Genomic DNA, 22,168 nt, shown 5'->3' with positions numbered 1-22,168 from the left:
GGCGGGGCTTCACTAGATGTAAATGCAAGATGTAAATGAGAAGTGTGGTGTGTTCTCTCTGTGTCTGTGTGCGTTTCCTCCGGGTGACTGTCTGTGAGGAGTGTGGTGTGTTCTCTCTGTGTCTGTGTGCGTTTGTGCGTCTGTGTTTCCTCCAATAATCCAAAAACACTGACCATTAAAAAGCATTCCTCACACTCCTCACAGGCAGTCACCTGGAGGAAACCCACGCAGACACAGGGAGAACACACCACACTCCTCACAGACAGTCACCCGGAGGAAACGCACACAGACACAGAGAGAACACACCACATTCCTCACATACAGTCACCCGGAGGAAACCCACGCAGACACAGGGAGAACACACCACACTCCTCACAGACAGTCACCCGGAGGAAACCCACGCAGACACAGGGAGAACACACCACACTCCTCACAGACAGTCACCCGGAGGAAACCCACGCAGACACAGGGAGAACACACCACACTCCTCACAGACAGTCACCCAGAGGAAACCCATGCAGACACAGGGAGAACACACCTCACTCCTCACAGACAGTCACCCGGAGGGAACTCACACAGACACAGGGAGAACACACCACACTCCTCACAGACAGTCACCCGGAGGAAACGCACACAGCCACAGAGCGAACACACCACATTCCTCACATACAGTCACCCGGAGGAAACTCACAAAGACACAGGGAGAACACACCACACTCCTCACAGACAGTCACCCGGAGGAAACCCACGCAGACACAGGGAGAACACACCACACTCGTCACAGACAGTCTCCCGGAGGAAACGCACACAGACACAGGGAGAACACACCACACTCCTCACAGACAGTCACCCAGAGGAAACGCACACAGACACAGGGAGAACACACCACACTCCTCACAGACAGTCACCCGGAGGAAACCCACGCAGACACAGGGAGAACACACCACACTCCTCACAGACAGTCACCCGGAGGAAACCCACGCAGACACAGGGAGAACACACCACACTCCTCACAGACAGTCACCCGGAGGAAACTCACACAGACACAGGGAGAACACACCACACTCCTCACAGACAGTCACCCGGAGGAAACCCACGCAGACACAGGGAGAACACACCACACTCCTCACAGACAGTCACCCGGAGGAAACCCACGCAGACACAGGGAGAACACACCACACTCCTCACAGACAGTCACCCGGAGGAAACTCACACAGACACAGGGAGAACACACCACACTCCTCACAGACAGTCTCCCGGAGGAAACCCATGCAGACACAGGGAGAACACACCTCACTCCTCACAGACAGTCACCCGGAGGGAACTCACACAGACACAGGGAGAACACACCACACTCCTCACAGACAGTCTCCCGGAGGAAACGCACACAGACACAGGGAGAACACACCACACTCCTCACAGACAGTCACCCAGAGGAAACGCACACAGACACAGGGAGAACACACCACACTCCTCACAGACAGTCACCCGGAGGAAACCCACGCAGACACAGGGAGAACACACCACACTCCTCACAGACAGTCACCCGGAGGAAACCCACGCAGACACAGGGAGAACACACCACACTCCTCACAGACAGTCACCCGGAGGAAACTCACACAGACACAGGGAGAACACACCACACTCCTCACAGACAGTCACCCGGAGGAAACCCACGCAGACACAGGGAGAACACACCACACTCCTCACAGACAGTCACCCGGAGGAAACCCACGCAGACACAGGGAGAACACACCACACTCCTCACAGACAGTCACCCGGAGGAAACTCACACAGACACAGGGAGAACACACCACACTCCTCACAGACAGTCACCCGGAGGAAACCCACGCGGACACAGGGAGAACACACCACACTCCTCACAGACAGTCACCCGGAGGAAACCCACGCAGACACAGTGAGAACACACCACACTCCTCACAGACAGTCACCCGGAGGAAACTCACACAGACACAGGGAGAACACACCACACTCCTCACAGACAGTCACCCGGAGGAAACCCACGCAGACACAGGGAGAACACACCACACTCCTCACAGACAGTCACCCGGAGGAAACTCACACAGACACAGGGAGAACACACCACACTCCTCACAGACAGTCACCCAGAGGAAACCCACGCAGACACAGGGAGAACACACCTCACTCCTCACAGACAGTCACCCGGAGGGAACTCACACAGACACAGGGAGAACACACCACACTCCTCACAGACAGTCACCCGGAGGAAACCCACGCAGACACAGGGAGAACACACCACACTCCTCACAGACAGTCACCCGGAGGAAACTCACACAGACACAGGGAGAACACACCACACTCCTCACAGACAGTCACCCGGAGGAAACCCACGCGGACACAGGGAGAACACACCACACTCCTCACAGACAGTCACCCGGAGGAAACCCACGCGGACACAGGGAGAACACAGCAAACTCCTCACATACAGTCACCTGGAGGAAACCCACGCAGACACAGGGAGAACACACCACACTCCTCACATACAGTCACCCGGAGGAAACCCACGCAGACACAGGGAGAACACACCACACTCCTCACAGACAGTCACCCGGAGAAGAACTCAAACCCCCAACCCCAGATCCCTGGAGCAGTGTGACTGTGACACTACCTGCTGCGCCACAGTGCTGCTCGCCTTGCTAATATTAACAATTCTAAACTACATTTAAAATGGAGTGCAATGAACTGAGGGTAGCCTCCTGTAATGACTGTCAGTCAGTGATGCTGTAAATAATGTATATTCAATTATTAAAAATATGTATAGAAATCATATTATTGGCATTGAAACTTTTTATATTGGGATGTCTGCAAGCAGAGATTTCTACATTATAAACTATAACCAAATTAGAAATTCACTTCTAGACAGAGAACACAGATGAAAAGCTAAAGTATAAGGCGTTCATTTAGTCTGGAGGATGATCCCATATACAGTTCCTCTGTTTATATAACTCCTGTATGAGGGAATTCCCAGTCAAAGCAGTTTACTTGGATTTGTAAAGAGACATGGACCCAGCTCCACTGGAAGCCAGCAACATTGCATGGAACAAAGCTAGTTAGGAATTTAAGTTTTACAAAATAAAAGTCAGTTACATTAAAGCCAAACCCCAACAGAAATTGGAGAACACTCGTCATTTTTGTGCAGATATTTTTGTAGATTATATATCGAAAAGAATGATTTCTGAGACTTCAAAAACACTTTTGAAAACTATTTTAACTTTTTTAAACATGTTCTAAAAATGTATCAGGCCTGTACTAACTGGATCCTTTAGAAACAGACCTTTCTAAAGATTTAGGAGTTTAGGATTTCTTAAAACATCCACATATTAAATAGTTTAATAATAACAATAATAATTGTATCATTTAATCTTCTTATAGGCCTAACACCAAGCGTAAATATTCAAATATAAGCCTCAGTAACGTGCAGAAATGTTGTTTTTCTTGTTATGGCTGAGTCCAGGGATGGTGGGCCTGTCTCAGGGCTGTGTTAGTGTGTGATGGTGAAGTTAAACGAGGACAAGGAGTTCTCTGTCAGTTTTGGAACAGTTTGAGGAGAAATTTGATTTGAGTTTGTGTTGGAAAAGTGTGCTCCCTTTTTTTGTATCTCGGCCATTTTATAAACTTGACTGATTCTGGCTTCACGTGAGTTGTTGCAGGGGTCGAACCAAGCGGAGGTCTTCCCCCCAAAAAAACCCCAGAAAAACCCTCCTCTACACAGGGAAAAAGGTGGTCCCACTCCGAAAACACCTCGTCGAAGCGAGCGGCCAACTTCTGTGACCGCTGTCTTTACAGCTTTCTCCCTCGACGTCTATTTTTACGTATCCGAGGGTGAACTTCTGTTGTTTATCAGTATGTGGACTTCCTCAGACGGCGATAGAGGAGAACATTCGTGTCGTTTAATCCGGATTGAAGTTTGAGAAACTGCACCGCACCGAAAAAAAAATGGAGAGAACAGCTGAGTGTGGGGTGAGGAGGTTGGCGCTGTGGAGCTGCAGTTAGGATCCTGCCCTCTTTCTCCCTCCGTCTGTAACAAAACCCCCGCTATAAGGTGATGTTTTAAATCTCTATTTCGACTTTTAAAAAGCCTTTAAACGTCGTGTGTGGCGAACTGTGCTGGTTTGGAAGCTCTGCTAACACTGGGAGGGTGAGCGCGAGGGCTCCAGCGCGTTCTTCTTCTCCAGGCCTCGGGAAACAACACTGGAAGTTGTAGCTACATTTTTCTAACGGTTCGTGTTACGGCTCTTTGTTAAAAGTGTGAATACAGACCAAACTGCCCGGTGTCTGTGCTAACTACACTGACACTGACACAGATATAGAGGTTGAGGAGATACAGGAGTGTACCGGGTGTCCAGAAGAGTGTCCAAACAGACTTTTTAACGTTAGTTTTTTTACAAAACTTGTAACGCTAACAGTATGGGGTCTCAGCTCGGTGCTGGTGGTGTATCACCGACACAGCCCTGTCCTGGGAGTGTGTTAGGTTTTGTATTGCTGGGACACTATCGCCACAACCCGTTGTTCACAATAGCCGTAGTCCAACTAACGTAGATGTATTTCAACTATATTTACTCACTTGTTCATTACAGTTAAAGGGATGTTTACATTGTATTTAACGCCATTATGCAGACCCCCTTACTCTGTAGTTGTTGTATTGAAGCTCTCCAAATATCTGTGGTAATTCTCACTGTCCCATTTTTACCAGTTCCTCTGAATATAGAGGTTCATTTCGTAGCTGTATCATTACAGACTTTCACCCTGTCCTTTAAAACAACAGGACCACAGCGGAGTGGGTAAGATCTGGTTGTTGGATCACTCTCAGAACTGACACTGAGGTGGTGGTGGTGTGTGTTGTGCTGGTACGAGTGGATCAGAAACAGCAATGTTGCTGGAGTTTTTAAAAACCCCAGTCTCAACACTAGAGCGCATCTTGACACAAACTGCAGCAACAGATGTCTTTAACCTTACATCTACAAGGTGGACAAACACGGTCTAAAAGAGTGGACTGTGAGTAGATACAGGGTTTAAAAACTCCACTAGCACTGCTGTGTCTGATCCACTCGCACCAGGGCAACACACACTAACACACCACCACCACCATGTTAGTGTCACCGGGGCGCTGAGAAAGACCCAACAGCCAAATCAGACCTGCTCTGTGGTGGTTATTTGGGGGTCCTTTTGAAGAACAGGGTGAAAGGAGGTGGGGCTAAGAATTCTAGTTTGAAAATATTTGTGTATCAGTGTTCTGTTCAATTTGATGTTGTGCTGCCTTTCAAGCGCATCTCACCTGAGGTACTGACTCATGAGAGCATGGACCACATGAGTGTAGAATATTAGTGTGTGCAGCTTTTGGCTGGGAAGCATCAATGAATGTTACACTTTAGGTGTCCTGCAGATGTTCCACAATTTTGTAAAATATATATATATAGAGCCCAGTGAAGGACTGGCGCCCCCTCCAGGGTGTATTCCCGCAGTATGCCCAGTGATTCCAGGTAGGCTCTGGACCCACCGTGACCCTGAACTGGATAAGGGTTACAGATAATGAATGGATGAATGAATATATATAAGACGTTTATTATCCCCTACACTAAGGTAGGGATGGTGGAATATATAAATTCTGATATACAATATTTCAGTTGATGTCAACATCAATGAATAAATAATTCTAAAGCCTTTATGAAATTTAGATCTATCTGTGTGTGTGTGTGCTTGAAAACGCAGTTAAACACATGCATAGTAGCCCAGAATCACCTAAACGTTTTGTTTTTCTGGGGAAACCATGCATATTGTTTTCAATGTTAAATTGGAATATCAAGCCAATGCACACATTTGACCCAATATGGTCATAATAACATTTGAATCTCCATATTTAAAATGATGGTTACGAATTGCAATCTGATGCATCAGTCTGAATTTACATTTCAGCTTTGTTATAACATGATTAAAATGCTGTTTGTAGCTTCAGTTTCGGCAGAGTTTGGCAGCAACTAACACTTATTCTGGATATTTTCACTGTTTCAGCCTGGCACACTGACCCACTACATTACCTGAAGAAAGAATCATTCTCTGGTGTGGCCCTGGAGGCTCCTGCCCATGCCTTCAACTGCCACGGCCCCGTGCCGTGTGCTGACTGGCTGCTATTCTGGGCGGTGAGGATGTGCTGCTGGCATCCGAGGGGCAGGATTCTGACGTGATGGGGTGCAGGACGAGTAAGGTCCTCCCAGAACCACCCACAGATGTCCAGCTAGACCTAGTCAAAAAGGTAGAGCCTCACCAAACTGATGTTTATAGGAACTTCAATGTGGGGGACGTTGGCGCCGAAAAAACAGGCTCGCCTTCCCCTCAAGGCCAGAGCCGAGCTTCTACCGCGGCTGCACACACCCTGTCCCAACACAACAACCAAGCTGAGCCCACCGACCCCCGTCGCAGCAAAGTGGCAAAATATAGAGCCAAGTTCGACCCTCGAGTGACGGCCAAGTACGAAATCAAGGCCCTGATTGGACGCGGCAGCTTCAGCAGGGTGGTACGGGTGGAGCACAAGAGCACGAGACAGCCGTACGCCATCAAGATGATCGAGACGCGGTACCGGGAGGGCCGTGAGGTGTGTGAGTCAGAGCTGTGTGTACTGCGCCGTGTACGCCACACCAACATCATCCAACTGATGGAGGTCTTTGAGACGGCTGAGCGTGTCTACATGGTGATGGAGCTGGCCACTGGCGGTGAGCTGTTTGATCGCATCATTGCCCGTGGCTCCTTCACAGAAAGGGATGCCACACGTGTGCTGCAGATGGTTCTGGACGGAGTGAAGTACCTGCACACACTAGGCATCACACACCGAGACCTAAAGCCAGAGAACCTGCTCTACTATCATCCAGGTGCTGACTCTAAAATCATGATCACCGACTTCGGGCTGGCCAGCACGCGCAAGAAGGGTGACGAATGCCTGATGAAGACCACGTGTGGCACGCCTGAGTACATCGCCCCGGAAATCCTTGTGCGCAAACCTTACACAAATGCTGTGGACATGTGGGCACTAGGGGTCATCTCCTACATCCTGCTCAGTGGAACCATGCCCTTTGAAGATGACAATCGCATGCGCCTTTACAGGCAGATCCTCAAAGGGAAGTACAGCTTCTCTGGAGAGGTAAGAACCCGACTGTCCCTGAGTGTAATTGTATCAGAACACATTACTGACAGCGATATACTTGTAATTTTAAAACTATATGTAGTATTTTTGCCTTAAAATTACAGCTTCAAATTCATTGTGTAGAGAGAATAGAGCCTCTGTCATTGCTACTGGGGGCTTAGCGCTGCAGAAACTGCACTTCATGTAACTTTTGAAGTAGGGTAAGAATCCACACTCCAACCACCCCTCGTCCCATTGATTTCAGGACAGTGCCGTAAACATTAATTACACTAGGGTTGGGCGGTATAACGATAATAGCGTTTAAAAATGTGGACGGTATCTTAAAATGAGGGCGGTATTTGTGACGTGTGTTGTGCGTCAAATTCCGGTTCTGTGTCTTTAAAAGTCTGCTAAAATAATCATGTGCATTTAAAAGAGCCACCGGTAGGGGGCGCTGTGGGAGCTCAATGACTGCTGATGTCACAGTGTGAAAACGGGTGGAGAAAAGCACAAGCCCAGTAGCCCACTGCAGCTGTAATTTAGCTCTGAGTTTGGGTTAAAAAGAGAAAGGAATTGAGCTGTAAACAGATATAATTCTCAGAAAACCCTTCACTACCCTTTGTGCTCACTGGTATATGGCTCTATCCTCTAAATATGTGTGGTTTGAGCCTCAGTTCACTGAGAAGTCTGCTGTGGTGCTAAACCACAAGAGCCCGTTAGCGTCAGCTGTGCTTCTAAACAGTGTGCACCGTCTTATTTCACTTATTTTCAAACTCGTCTGTTCCTTCAGCACCCGTTGTTGAGCAACTCTCAGAGAAACAGGTTTTTATCGTCAACACGTGTGTTGTGTGCACTGTCCGGCTGTGTTTAGCTAAATTCACTCGACTTTGTGCTCAAAGATACAGGAGGTCCTCGAGTTACGGTGTTTCGTGGTTACGACACATCTCCCATTTACTGTATAAAGCCTTGTTTCGACTTCAGTGGTTTTGCGTCGTAACGTGAACTTCGTGTGTGGTGTGTGTGGCGCGGCGGAAGAATACACGGTTACGCGGCTCGGGACCGAGGAGGATGGGTGTTAGGATAGGATAAGTGCTTACAGTATGTTATTTACGTCAAGTCTGTACGTATGTTCCGGCTTACACCGAAAATCGGTTTACGACACGATGTAGGAACAGATCAACGTCGTAAGTCGAGGACCCCCTGTATAAGGCTCAGCGCAGCAGGCCAGAGCGCCCCTCCCCACTTTAACACCGTATACCGAGATAATACTTTGAGACGGTATTAGGGTATGAATAACGTGGATAACACCCATCCTTTAATTACATTCTGTAACTGTAGGGGGAGCCCAGGAGAATAAAAGGCAAGTCTTACTTCGTGTTCTTTTAATTTTCAAAGTTGTGAGCTCAAAAAAAGTGGCGTTTATCTCATTAATCGAGAGGCATATTATTCAGTTTTAAGATGCAAAGAATATAATGGATCTTGCTTGTACCTCACTCAATCACTCAATAATACTCAAACACTTAATAAAATGTGATTCAGTGATTTGCATCAGTGAGACTGTGTCCTTGATAGTAGCAAGATATTTACTTCGTAATACAGTTTTCAGAACATACTATTAAACTAACAAATAACATGTTTACGAACGTATGCAAGACTTTCATCGGTTCAAGAAATTAAAACAGGTTTTAACCGTGGTGTGACAGGACAGGTTTAAGTAAAGGCCAAAAGCATTTGCTACTTTAGCTTTGCCTAATCTGCCCACATGTTTTTATTTGCATTATTCTGCATAATCAATCATAAGAGTCATGGCATCTCACATGTACAGGCTTCAAAGTAGGTCACTTATGAAGTTTTTAAACATGTTCCCGAATGTCTAATCCACTTTGAAAACAAACTAACTCACAGCAAAGATGTACGTAATGGCCGAGTCTCCAGCTGCTTAAACATTTGCGAGAGTTGTCTGTAAACGTTAAGTTTGTTTGTGTGACATCACTAGACTTAAAGAGGACCTAGGGGTCTGAGTGAGAGTCTAATCCCCTTAATGACATGATAATGTCACTCGTTATGGATTTAGGGGTTGGGGTCTGATCTTCTGGGAGTTCAATCAATGAAGTGTGTGTAATTTGCGCTCATAAAATGTTGATGAGTTAAATTTAATGAATTTATGAATGCTTTCTTTAGGTAAGTTTACATAGTGCGGTAAATTTTGGAGGTGTAATTTTAAGGCAAATATTTTACACAGGGTTTCTTTAAATCAGTAAATACCATAAATATGGAATTGCTTCTGGGAATGGAATCTGATTATTGTATTTAATGTCTACACTAAGACGCTAGCCATTGTTAACATCACTTCATTATATCCTCTGTAAAAACCAATAGAGCTCCTGCATTATCAAACTGGTCAGTTCTCCGTAAATGGAAGTGGAGATGTAATGTTTGAAGTATGAAGTTTTCTTTGAAACACGCTGGGTTTGTGTTTGAACAATAGAGTGGCTGATGCCAGCTTTGGGGTTGTATCAGATCCAGATATAACATTAGGCTTTAAACAACATTATATATGCCATATATGACTCTTCACCAGTGTGTTTACTTGGGCAAGGCATGTTTTATGCTGAAAGGCAGAAGCTCTCTGCTGATTAACACAGTTTCTATGAATATCTGAGCCCTTTGCCAAGTGCAACATCAGCACCTGTGAGCTTGCTGTTAGCCTTTAGTTGGCGTCTCAAATGTCCAGTTTCTAAATACCACTTTATCTAAAAACGCGCATGTTCTGCACCCCATATATGAAACCTGCTGCATTTCAAAACCAGTCCAAACCGTTACACGAAGGCCCTCCCGCCAGCACTGAGCATATGCCACATTTTGGCAGTGAATATGTAACAGCCTTATGCTGTCTCTGAGCATTACAGACAAGGGATTCCTCAAAAGATGTGGAGAATGCTTTACTGTGCCATCTGCTGGCCCTCATTAATTGTTGCTGAAATGTGACCAAGTTATGATCATCCAGATCTTTGTTTTTTTTAATCGTTATTTCAATTGCCTCCTTATCACATGCTTGCTTTCCTTCAGAGGCATAACCGTGACAGTTATGAGGTGATATGAATCATAAAGTGGGTTTTTACAATCATTATTCGGCAGCACAAAGACATTTGACCTCTGCGTTTAACCCATCCATGGCAGTAAACATAGACACACACACACACACACACCCAGAGCAGCAGGCATCCCTCTATCCCAGTTTTTCTGGCCGACGCTGGGGATCGAAACAGTGACCTTTTAGTCCTAAGCCCTCTCTGAAGCCCAGGGTGAAGCTGATAGAGATTGTATTGCACATCATGAATATTGAGGGCCCTGCATTATATTAGAAATGCAACATACTCTGCAGTAATCATGTCTGTCTGAAGACTTTTGAGATATTACGGAGGGAAATAACTGGTGATGCACTATGTATTATTTGCCAACATGTTGATTTATTTATTTATTTATTTATTTATTTATTTATTTTCTGCAAAGAAGAATTTCTGGAATTAATTGTCTTTGTGGTGAAAACGAATTTAAAATATCAGCGACGCTTAGTGCACGCAAACACAGATAGTGGTGTAAACACACACACAGCAGGTTAAACGGCAGAAAGATACTCTCAACCACCACAGTGCAGGAGTCCTTATAAAACACATGAAAATAGATAGAGCCTCTGAATTTACTACTGAAACACGATGATAAACGATTACAAAAACTCCCTCACAGCCGCTTTATGCCGCTCTCTCCCTTGCTTTTCAAAACAAACCCGGTGCTGCACTAATTAGCGCCCCTCTAGAAACCATTCATGCGGAACCAGCAGTAAATCTTTGATAAAATTATTAATGAACTACAGCTAATAAACTTAAACTACTGAAGAAAAGGCTTGTCTTATGACAAACCCACCATTAAAAAGAAGTTGTTTTGCTTTAATCCAATGAGAACTTGCTTTAATTATAAAAAGATAAAAGTATTAGTGTTGGCTTCTCCATGGTGCTAATTATTGGTATCATTTCAACCCAGAAAATGAAAAAACAGTGCATCCCTAGTAATAATTTATGTACATGACCTTTTTCTATAAATGAAACTTATTTATGCTATCAGTCTAGGCTTGGACTGGGTCAGTGAAACGACTCCCTTCTGTCATATGTTCCCATGCAATAACATATCTTTTGACTTAGTATTTGATGGGATATTATGGGCTTCTAAATCTGTAGAAGACAGAACGTAAACATCTCCTTTCATCATGCTTCTTTAGTTGATGCCGTGTGCTTTAATAATGGATTAGCGGATATTGGTGGAGACTCGCTATAATACTTGTCTAAAATGGCCGTTAGCATTGTTTAGCTACGCTGAGATTTGGTTAATATTTAAAGCTCAGTGTCGTTCATTCTATGTTTTTCTTTGTTTGTGCCACGTTAACGAGGACATAGATGCAGTTAGAGCAGGTTGATAAATACATTTCCAGGTTTTAAAGATGTATTTACATAAAGGATTTTGGGGACTATTCTCTTGTTTGTGTTAGCAACGTTAGCCTCATGGGACAAACGGGTTTGGACAGAAAACATACTCTTGTCATGCTAATTGACTACATCTGGGCTACGTGGAAAATTGTGTAAATTAGAGTTTTTGTTGAATCGTTTCTTAATTTTATTTTTTACTCAGTGAATGCGTCAGAGAAACACACAGACACTCACTGTAATAAATAACGTCTGCCATAATAAACTGTCATTATAACCTGCTATGATTTGCACAGCTCCATGGTATGGTATATTTGGGGCCCACTGGTGGTTTGTAAGACTTGTGGTATAGCACAGAGGGGTTGACAGCCTGTTGTTATAAAGCTACAAGAAGGCATGTAGGCATTCACCAGCTCCATTCAAAAACTGCATTCCTCAACGGAAACATTCTCCGCAAGGCCACTGTCACGAAAACAGAAAACAATAGTCCGTGATAGTTCGGCCTCTGGCCCCTCTCACTGTCTGGAGGTTTGTTCTGAACCCTTCTTTTACGATTTCTCACAAGACTGTGAATGGTTTTCCATTACTGTAAACAAGCTCTTGTTTTCTTGACGAAGGAAGTGCTTGCCTGTCCAATAGTGAATTTGTGTTTATGTTGGTGAAAGAGTTTCCTTGTGTTGTGGGATTATGTGTTTGTTTGTGTCTTGGTGCAAGCGTGTGTGTGTGTGTGTGTGTGTGTGTGTGTGTCCAGGGCTCTCCTGTCATCGTGTCTTATCCCACACTAACCCCCTGCTGGAGTGTGTGATGTGAGGCAGTGTGTCTGGCAGAGTTTGTGCGTCAGTCTTCTGCTCGGAATCAAACGCAACAGCTAATGTGGGGTTTACAGCACAGAGCCCAGGGGCAGTAACACACACTAACAAAAGCTCATCTGTGTTTTGTGTTCTCCGTGGCATATAGAGTCACAGAAAGTGAACAGCACAGTTTAAAATGAATCGTACGTTACGCACATTCACAAAACTTCATGAATATTAATAATTTTGTCCTGTCTTGCCTCGGACCGTTAGCTTGGGAACTTTGGAAATATTCCAAAATGTAAACTTTCCATGGAAATTCAGGCAACTTTATAGGAATTTATAGGAAATATTGGAACATTTAAAGGAACTATATCATAGATCAGTATGTCAAATATATATATATACATCAGGGTAGTTAATGTAAAATGAGGAAAAGGTGTGTTGTTTTTGGCTGCAATCATTCAATGTACAGTGGGACATCTGTGAACAAATGGCCCAAAGATCCCAAAATATCCAGAAAACGGACTAAATTTGTCCACTTTAAACGGGCACTTTGGAAAGGACCCTCCGCTCACTCCGTTATCTGTAGCTCATTTCACTGGCGCTTTTCCAACAATATGGGCATGTAAGGACCCCAACGAAAGGTGTTGAAGAGCCTCTGTAACATGGAGGTAAACAGGGTAAGGACACTCACTTCGCCTGTTTTAGTTGGTGTTAGTTAACGTTAGCTTGACTCGCTAAACTCTGTGCTCAGATTATACTCGGCTACGTAGCTGCATTACGGAGGTTTATAGTGTCGGATGAATTCGAGTTCGACTTCGATCACATTTACAAGAATAACGGTACCTCTACATTTGAGTTTAGCTTATTGCTAGGCTATTGTCATGAATAATGTTGGTTATTTAGCTAGATACTGTCATAACAGTCAGTCATAACGGTGTTTTACCGCGGCGTTGTTCAGCTGTTGTCCACCAGTGACGTCACGGTCGCGTTCGAGAATTTCCGTAGAGAGCTCGGGTTTTTCCGTCAATTTAATAAAATTGTCGGTTTTAAAGCAAATTAAGCAGCTATTTTCATTTTAATTCATACTTATATCTGTCAGTAACTACAATAATGTGGAATATTCATGGAGGTCCATTAAGTGGTGCTTAGCCTTTAAGGCATAATAATACAAATAATAATTATGACACAGTTAGTTACAAGCAGAACTTTAAGTGCCTAATAGTTTTATTGAAAAATCTAAAGTTCAATCAAAAAACAAGCAAAAGAACTCACCCCCACCAGCTCAAAAAATGCTATTCAAAATGTAAAACAAAGCAGCCTTCCAAAAAAAACCAATCAGATTTAACATCAGATCAAATAAAGGTGTTTTCCTACAACTTCTGGGTTCTGCATTTTCTGCATTTTTGCTTAATATTTCCAGGCTTCGTCCTGAGCCTCTGTATCCTCCATGTGCAAATAAATGATCAATAAGTATTAATTATTGTTTACGGCATATTGAGGCAAAAAATATTGGTTGCTAGCGTTGGTAAGCTAACCTCTTGCTAACCTGCTAGGCGTAGTAAACTATAGTCTCTTAAATGAAATTGCTCATGAAGCTGATTTACCAGAGCAAGCAACTGAGAGATTACACTTTGATTTAATAGTTGCTTAAATGTTTCAATGCTTTTACTGTCAATAAAAATATGAACCTCAGGTAGTGCTTTGGTCCAAATGTGTGCTTTCAGTAGGTGAGTGTCAGGTTTCTAGAAATCATCTGGACATATGCTGTACATGTGATGGAGGAATGAACAGTGCAGGGGGTGTGGTCTCAATAGCCCTTCAGTGTGTAATGTGTAGTGTGGCCATAAAGAGGTGAGAAAAGTCTTTATTGTTTTATTTTTTTAAATTAGTGTGGCAGTGCCACATTTCATTTGGTCAGTTTCATACCTTGAATTAGACCGGACCGGACCGGACCTGGTTGACTCATGCATACATTGTGAACTGTCCCCTTTGTGGCACAGTGTATGCACAAGTTAGAGAGCAGAGCCGCAGCGCAGGATTTTATAGATTTTATAGCGGGTGTTGGTTATGGATTTTCTGAACTAACCTAGTGGAGACAGCCCAAGTAGTAAATAATGTACCATTATCACCACCTCCTCCATCGTTGACGTGTTTGTTGTTGTCATCAGAAATTCTGACTCTGAACTGCCCTCTAGTGGACGTATTTCTTAACATCCACGGCAACATAAACGACGCATTGCATTGTGGGCAGTGAGGGTAACAACATTAGAAATGAACTTTATTTATGTCTATAAAAGGAGTATAATATGAGCCTGAGCACTGTGCATTAAGATTACATTGTGTAGGAAGTTTAAGGTGGAGTTTTCCAGTTTGAGTGCAGATTATTGCAGGAGAAATGGACAATGCCATATTTATTCTCAGGAATAAACCACAAACTTGTTCAGTTTGTTCCCAGAAAGTGACTCTACCACCCCGTGGAGGACGGGCGTTACTACGTGTTAAAGCTTGGTGCTCAGTGTTTCCGGGTAGACGCAGAACCCACCGCGACCCTGAACTGAAAGTGGTTACTGAAGATGCATAAATTAATGAAGTAGCTACGTTTTTAAAGAATTTAACATTTAAAGACCCCATGCAACCAATCACACTAAAAAGTATGAGAAGTTTACTGGACAGCTCAGCACAGGCAACGTAAACAAGCTGGTCGCAGCTCTCAAAAAAAAATCAGAGGTGAATGAATCTTTATAAGCATGTGTTTGATTACTATGATAGCGTTTACAGGTTTCAGGTAGTGCCAGGCGATACGACCGCAAATCAATATCACGATTAATTGAACATTTTACCTCGATCGTGATTAATGAACGGTAGTTCACTGACGAGGTTTGTACTGTAAATACGAGCCGTTTTCAGCCATGTCCTCTTTATATTTGGTGTGTGATTGTGCTACAAGTTTTGAAACATTGGGTTGTCGGGATTAACTATGATCTCTGAAATATCTTTTTGTTTATGTTCAGTGTAATCTTCACTAAAGTCAAAACACATCCAAAGCACGGACCGAGTAGTTTTCTTTGGTATGAGTTGCTTGTGTTTATCGGTCGGCCTCTCTGTTTAGGTTCTCCTTCGTGTTACTTCCATGTGACGGAGTGGATGGGGCTGAATCATGTGACTACAAAGTGGTAGTATGGTTTTAAAGGTACAGAACATGATCACACAGTAGGGGACATAATAATAGAATTAAGACAAAGAGTATAATAAGAAAAATCAATATAATCTCTATAGGAAAGGTTAGGTTGATTGGACATTCTGAAAGTCAGTTTCGATTAATTGCCCAAGTCCTAATTTCAGGTCAAACTGGATCTATGGTGGACAGAACTAACTGAGGGCAATCCTGAGGGTTTATTCTGTCTGAAAGATGTTGTAACGTCTTGAACTGGAAGCCACTGCCTCACTGATTCTGTGCAGGTTTGGAGGTACGTAGATTAGTGAGCAGGTTTTTTCAGTTATGAACATTGCTCAAATCTGTGCTCGTGTCACACACGCTCTTGAACAACACCATGAAAGTTGTCATTGCTCAGAGACTCACGCCCAATTTTGCTGTGCTGGTTAAGGCCAAAGCATGCCAGGTATGAGAGATTTGTAATACGTAGGGTAGTTGAAACCTGCCCTTTACGTTGGTGTAAAGTTACAGCACAGCAGACAGTAACAACGGCCAAGTTACATCAGATTATTTTCCCTCTACTTACTGTTGTTGAGTTATAGCACTGCAGTCAATAACTAATGCAAACCATTTATCTGTAGTGTGTTATTTGTGAAGTTAATTATCCATATATTAATTACAGAAAAGCCATTGAATGTGTTGATGCAAACTTTTTAATGTCTGATTCTGACCAAATGAGTTTGTCTACGATGATAACACTGCCTGGTGTTCTAGTTTTAATGTAAGACTCCTTCCAATTAAGGGGCCCCAAGAGACTGAAGAAGTCTGATTCATATGCTGTAAAATGTTATGAAAATCTCCAGACTGTTTCCCTCCATGTTTTCTCTTTGAGTAATATTTCAAAAGAAGTTAAAGACATTTTGTGGAATTATTACTCAAAAAAAAAAGAGAGAGATGTACCTTTTTCAGGGTGGATTTGATGATGAATATCTCCTTGCTGTTGTAGTTTATTGACAGTGATATTTAATTTTGGATGTTAAAGCCAAATTACAGTTGAAATATTATTATTATTATTATTCTCTTTGTGTTTTTTGTAATGCTACTCCTAGGGTTTATAAGTTACAACCACAAAATTTCACAGGAGTGTAGGACCTATAGACAATTACGTTGCTTTTGGAGCGATCCGACTTATGGATTTCGGAATATGAGCTTACAATTTGGACATTTCCCCCCCCCCCATAGGAATGCATTGCGCCAAAATTCAAACTGCTATAACTCGGTCAATTTTCATGCTACAACCACGTGATTTCAGATGCTGATACCTAGACACGCTCCGACCCGTCGTTTCAAATTTCGGCTCAATCAGAGTTATAGTCTTCGTACTGTTATCATACGAATTACCCCCTTAGAAATTCATTACCGAATGTTCATTACACACCAGGGAGAGAATGGGCACAGCCCTGTTTGTACATGGAGGAGCTTATGGGCCGTCCAGCACTCAGTCAGTACATTTATCAGGAAATTTAAGCTGGACGGGACATAACAGGCATTCTTATTTTATTAAATTGACGGAAAAACCCGAGCTCTCTACGGAAATTCTCGAACGCGACCGTGACGTCACTGGTGGACAACAGCTGAACAACGCCGCGGTAAAACACCGTTATGACGGACTGTTATGACAGTATCTAGCTAAATAACCAACATTATTCATGACAATAGCCTAGCGATAAGCTAAACTCAAATGTAGAGGTACCGTTATTCTTGTAAATGTGATCGAAGTCGAACTCGAATTCATCCGACACTATAAACCTCCGTAATGCAGCTACGTAGCCGAGTATAATCTGAGCACCGAGTTTAGCGAGTCAAGCTAACGTTAACTAACACCAACTAAAACAGGCGAAGTGAGTGTCCTTACCCTGTTTACCTCCATGTTACAGAGGCTCTTGAACACCTTTCGTTGGTGTCCTTACATGCCCATATTGTTGGAAAAGCGCCAGTGAAATGAGCTACAGATAACGGAGTGAGCGGAGGGTCCTTTCCAAAGTGCCCGTTTAAAGTGGACAAATTTAGTCCGTTTTCTGGATATTTTGGGATCTTTGGGCCGTTTGTTCACAGATGTCCCACTGTACATTGAATGATTGCAGCCAAAAACAACACACCTTTTCCTCATTTTGCATTAAATTAAGTGCAGCTTCTAGAGTTGTTGTCCACCATCTACGTCACAGGCAAGACGCCTATTAGAGTTTCCCAACACCGTTGGGGGGGTGGGGGGGGACCAACGGTCTTTTAAACCTTATTCCTTCAATTAGTAAGAAATAACATGTTTTCTGACTCTCAATAAACACAAGTTAGGAACTCAACCACTGTATTTATTTGTTTGACACTTTCATAGAGCTGCTGCTTAGCCTTTAATGTGGTAATTTACTGAAAGTGGAAGTTTCTTTAAGGTCTGAGTTTAAATCAAAAGGCTGTATTTTTAAGGTGGTATTTTTTTAAGGTGGTCATTCAGTTAAGGTTATTATTTTTTAAATGTGGAACTTGAAGGTTGAATTCTAAAAATATATTGTCAGTCATTTAAAGGTTTTAAGGATGATTTGAAGTGGTCATTTATTTAAGATTTAAGACTTTTATTAAAATTGTGGTCAAAATATGTTGGACTGATTGATTTATAAATGTAAACTCTTAGTTATAAGCAGTTTATAAGCTAATGTTTCAATGTTGTTAGCAATATGTGACCAGCCAAAAAGTTTGTTCATGAACTTTCACCCTCTAGTTTAGATCTGTCTTTTAAAATGGAGACAATCAGACAGAGCCGATTCAGCATCTTCACTCTTCTGTAAACAATGTGTTGGGCTTTTCTTAGAAGTATTACAGCTATAAAAAAAGTGATTTTTTTTGTAGATATGATCCTGCATCCAGAGTTATTTGAAATGCCACTGAGTGAAACATTTGACTGTCAAAGCAGTGCTCGTTATCTTGTTCACATTGGAGATTGAGATTGGCATTAAAACTTCACTGTGCATAAAGGGGGCAATTCAACTGCAGTGTTTTAACCAGTTGTAGTCTATTCAGGGGTGGTATCTGGGCACAGCGTTGGCCTCAAAGCTAGAGACAGTGGGCTGGTGAATGAAAAGTTGCCAGTTTTATCCCCTGGACAGGCAGGAAAAAAGGTCATTAGAGGAGTGGAAAAACATTGCTGTCTCCATCCTCACCATCCACTGCAGAATTTGTGCAGTGCAGTTCACTGCTTCCCAGGCACTGAGTAGCTGGCTAGTGTGTGTGTGAGAGAGAATCTAATTATGCTTTCTGCATTGCTCTTTCTCTTTCTCTCAGCCATGGCCCAGTGTGTCCAACCTCGCTAAGGACTTCATTGACCGTGTGCTGACGGTGGACCCCAGCGAGCGCCTAACAGCCGGCCAGGCGCTCAAACACCCCTGGATCATCAGCATGGCTGCCTCGTCCTCCATGAAAAACCTGCAGCGCTGCATCTCCCAGAACCTCCTGAAGAGGGCGTCCTCGCGCTGCCACAGCACCAAGTCGACACAGTCCACTCGCTCCAGCCGCTCCACCAAGTCCAGCAGAGCACGGAGAGTGCGAGAGAAGGAGCTGAGGGAGCTCAACCGCCGCTATCAGCAGCAGTATAACGGCTGAGTGAGGATACACTCGCATACACAGAGACGAAAAAGACCCACACAGGAACCGAAGGGCCCCAAACCCAGAGGGGGTGAAGGAGTGTTTGTGTGTGTGGGGGAGAGAAGGAGGGAAACTCACACCCTCCTCCATGACCACAGAGCCAATTACAAAATCTCACCCTCATCCATCTCTATTGTATGTCTTTTCTTTGTGTTCCCCTTATTTGTGCTGTCCACCCCTTATTTATTTATTGTTGTTGTTTGTTTTTCATTATGTTGTCTTTGAAGTTACTGTTTCATTAAGCAGTGTATCTGATTGTATCTGTTGAACAGAGCTCTACGTAATGAAGTTGCTGGAAGGACTACTAAATACGTGTTGGCTGTTCTTAGACCTTCCTTAATTTTGCTGTGAATTTTTACGTTAAGGCGCCGTTACAGTCGGTGCTTTTCTGGGAGGGAATATGGATGCTGTCAGTTGGATATTTACGGCAGTGTGTCCTGCCTGCATCTTTTTGTCGTGCCAAAAAACATCAGATTTGAAGGTCAAAGTACTCCTTTCTCTTTCTAAAGAAACCACTTGGTTGTAGTTACATGGAGAGTCTGTTTGTGCGGGTGTTTTGACCTAACGTACACCAAATATATGGCAGTTATCCAGTGACTGCTTCACTCAGGCGCGTTCCGGTTTTTAGAAATCCCCCGTGTGGATTCTGCTGTCAGTGCTTAAGGCAGTTGTGAAAGTAAGCAGAAGTATCTTGAGATTATGCTGAGACTGTTCTTACTAGAGATGCACCAATGAGGATTCCGGTTTCTTTCCAGACGTAATTGTTGTTGACCTTTTGGCCAATGTTTATTATTATTCTAATGAACTAAAGCTCACTTGTGTGAGCAGCGTGAACCATGAAACACGTTACTACACATCCAGTATTTTCCATTACTCAGTGTTGAAAAAAGAATAACGTTATTTGTTCTTAAATGGTCTAAACAGGCATTGTAAGATATTTAATAACACAAAAATATTGGCCCATTTTAAATAACGTAAGAAAAGCAAGTCCTGTATAATTACACTCCCTCCCACGCTTCAGTAAAAGCTTGTACTTGTTTTTGAGTGATTTTGTTATAGTCTTAAAGAAAGACATTGTCACATTTCTTTGGTTACAGAACTGTCTTGGGTTGTTTCTTGTTTGAAGACTATTTAACCAAAAGAAATACAGCAGCTCTTTGGTTTTTTCTGTTGTGTATTAATTTAAAGGTGCATTAGGCAATTTCACTCATTCATTCATTATCTGTAACCCTTATCCAGTTCAGGGTCGCAGTGGGGCCAGAGCCTACACAGAATAATTGGGCGCAAGGTGGGAATACACCCTGGAGGGGGCGCCAGTCCTTCACAGGGCAACACAGACACACACTCACACTTACAAACACTTTTGAGTCACCAATCCACCTCCCAACGTGTGTTTTTGGACTGTGAGAGGAAACCGGAGCACCCGGAGGAAACCCACGCAGACACGAGAACACACCACACTCCTCACAGACAGTCACCCGGAGTAAACCCACGCAGACACAGGGAGAACACACCACAATCCTCACAGACAGTCACCCAGAGGAAACCCACGCAGACACAGGGAGAACACACCACAATCCTCACAGACAGTCACCCGGAGGAAACCCACGCAGACACAGGGAGAACACACCACACTCCTCACAGACAGTCACCCGGAGTAAACCCACGCAGACACAGAGAGAACACACCAACTCCTCACAGACAGTCACCCGGAGGAAACCCACGCAGACACAGAGAGAACACACCCAACTCCTCACAGACAGTCACCTGGAGGAAACCCACGCAGACACAGGGAGAACACACCACAATCCTCACAGACAGTCACCCAGAGGAAACCCACGCAGACACAGGGAGAACACACCACACTCCTCACAGACAGTCACCCGGAGGAAACCCACGCAGACACAGGGAGAACACACCACACTCCTCACAGACAGTCACCCGGAGGAAACCCACGCAGACACAGGGAGAACACACCACACTCCTCACAGACAGTCACCCGGAGGAAACCCACGCAGACACAGGGAGAACACACCACACTCCTCACAGACAGTCACCCGGAGGAAACCCACGCAGACACAGGGAGAACACACCACACTCCTCACAGACAGTCACCCGGAGCGGGAATCAAACCCACAACCTCCAGGCCCCTGGAGCTGTGTGACTGCGACACCTACCTGCTGCACTACCCTAGGCACTTTCAGTACCATATATATATAAATGAATGAATGAGAAGCACTGCTTGTGATGTTGTGGTCCACCTGCTTGGCCACTGGAGGTTGCTTGTATTAAATCTTGACTCATGCACTAGTGCAGTGGTCCTCAGAATGCGGTCTGGGTTGGAACCTTAATGTGAGGGATACAACCTTCCTTACAAATCTAAATTTTGCATGCCCTCCTTTCTCTTAATGGGGACTGCTCCAGACACAGCTTTTATGAGGTGTACAAATGTTTAAAAGCGATTTTGTGTAATGTTTAATTATAATTCATAAATCATTCTCCCACGGTTACATCATTGATTTTTATTCAACCAAAAATAACCTATTAATTACGTTGTTGAAAACAGCAAGTGAGAAGTATTTATGGGTCACTGCGTACGTTACGAGTTCCATCAGGAGAAAGTGCTGCAGAAGCATGTGCATAGATTTGTTCTGTTCCTGGGGATAATATTATTTCCAAAAGTATGTGAGAGTTTTGGGTTAGAGATTTTAGCGATTGTGAATGTGGCGTATTTATTTTAATGAAATGAATACTACGTAACATTTATCCTAAAAATGTCAAAAGAACAGGAGAATGTTTTCAGTTTTAATTACAATTATATTTTACACAAAAATGCTTTACATCTCATTTGTACACACAATAAAACCATGACCCCAACATCAACTCAGCA

General features: G+C 43.7%; 1 protein-coding gene across 2 annotated transcripts; it reads left to right on the top strand.

Annotated features, from left to right (window-relative positions):
* The first annotated feature begins 3,197 nt into the window (after positions 1-3,197).
* pskh1 (protein serine kinase H1) lies at positions 3,198-21,126 on the top strand. 2 transcript variants are annotated; one of them, XM_066685643.1, is made up of 3 exons: positions 3,198-4,084; positions 6,052-7,174; positions 18,919-21,126. In XM_066685643.1, exons 2-3 carry the CDS (start codon positions 6,224-6,226, stop codon positions 19,234-19,236), a joined length of 1,269 nt encoding a protein of 422 aa, XP_066541740.1. In that variant the 5' UTR covers positions 3,198-4,084; positions 6,052-6,223; the 3' UTR covers positions 19,237-21,126. The 2 variants fall into 2 exon arrangements, with proteins under 2 accessions (XP_066541740.1, XP_066541741.1); XM_066685644.1 differs by lacking the exon at positions 3,198-4,084 and adding an exon at positions 4,139-4,262.
* Positions 21,127-22,168: the final 1,042 nt, after the last annotated feature.

This window comes from Hoplias malabaricus, chromosome 11 (genome assembly GCF_029633855.1).
Source record: "Hoplias malabaricus isolate fHopMal1 chromosome 11, fHopMal1.hap1, whole genome shotgun sequence".
NCBI classification, from domain to species: Eukaryota; Metazoa; Chordata; class Actinopteri; order Characiformes; family Erythrinidae; genus Hoplias; species Hoplias malabaricus.
The sequence above is the reverse complement of the archived record's forward strand: the minus strand, read 5'-3'. Positions and strand labels throughout refer to the sequence as shown.

Bases quoted from the DNA above. Each gene is read 5' to 3' on its own strand.
- pskh1 (XM_066685643.1), top strand. From the start codon at position 6,224: ATGGGGTGCAGGACGAGTAAGGTCCTCCCAGAACCACCCACAGATGTC. The intron at 7,175-18,918 runs GTAAGAACCCGA...TCTTTCTCTCAG, and splicing joins AGTACAGCTTCTCTGGAGAG to CCATGGCCCAGTGTGTCCAA.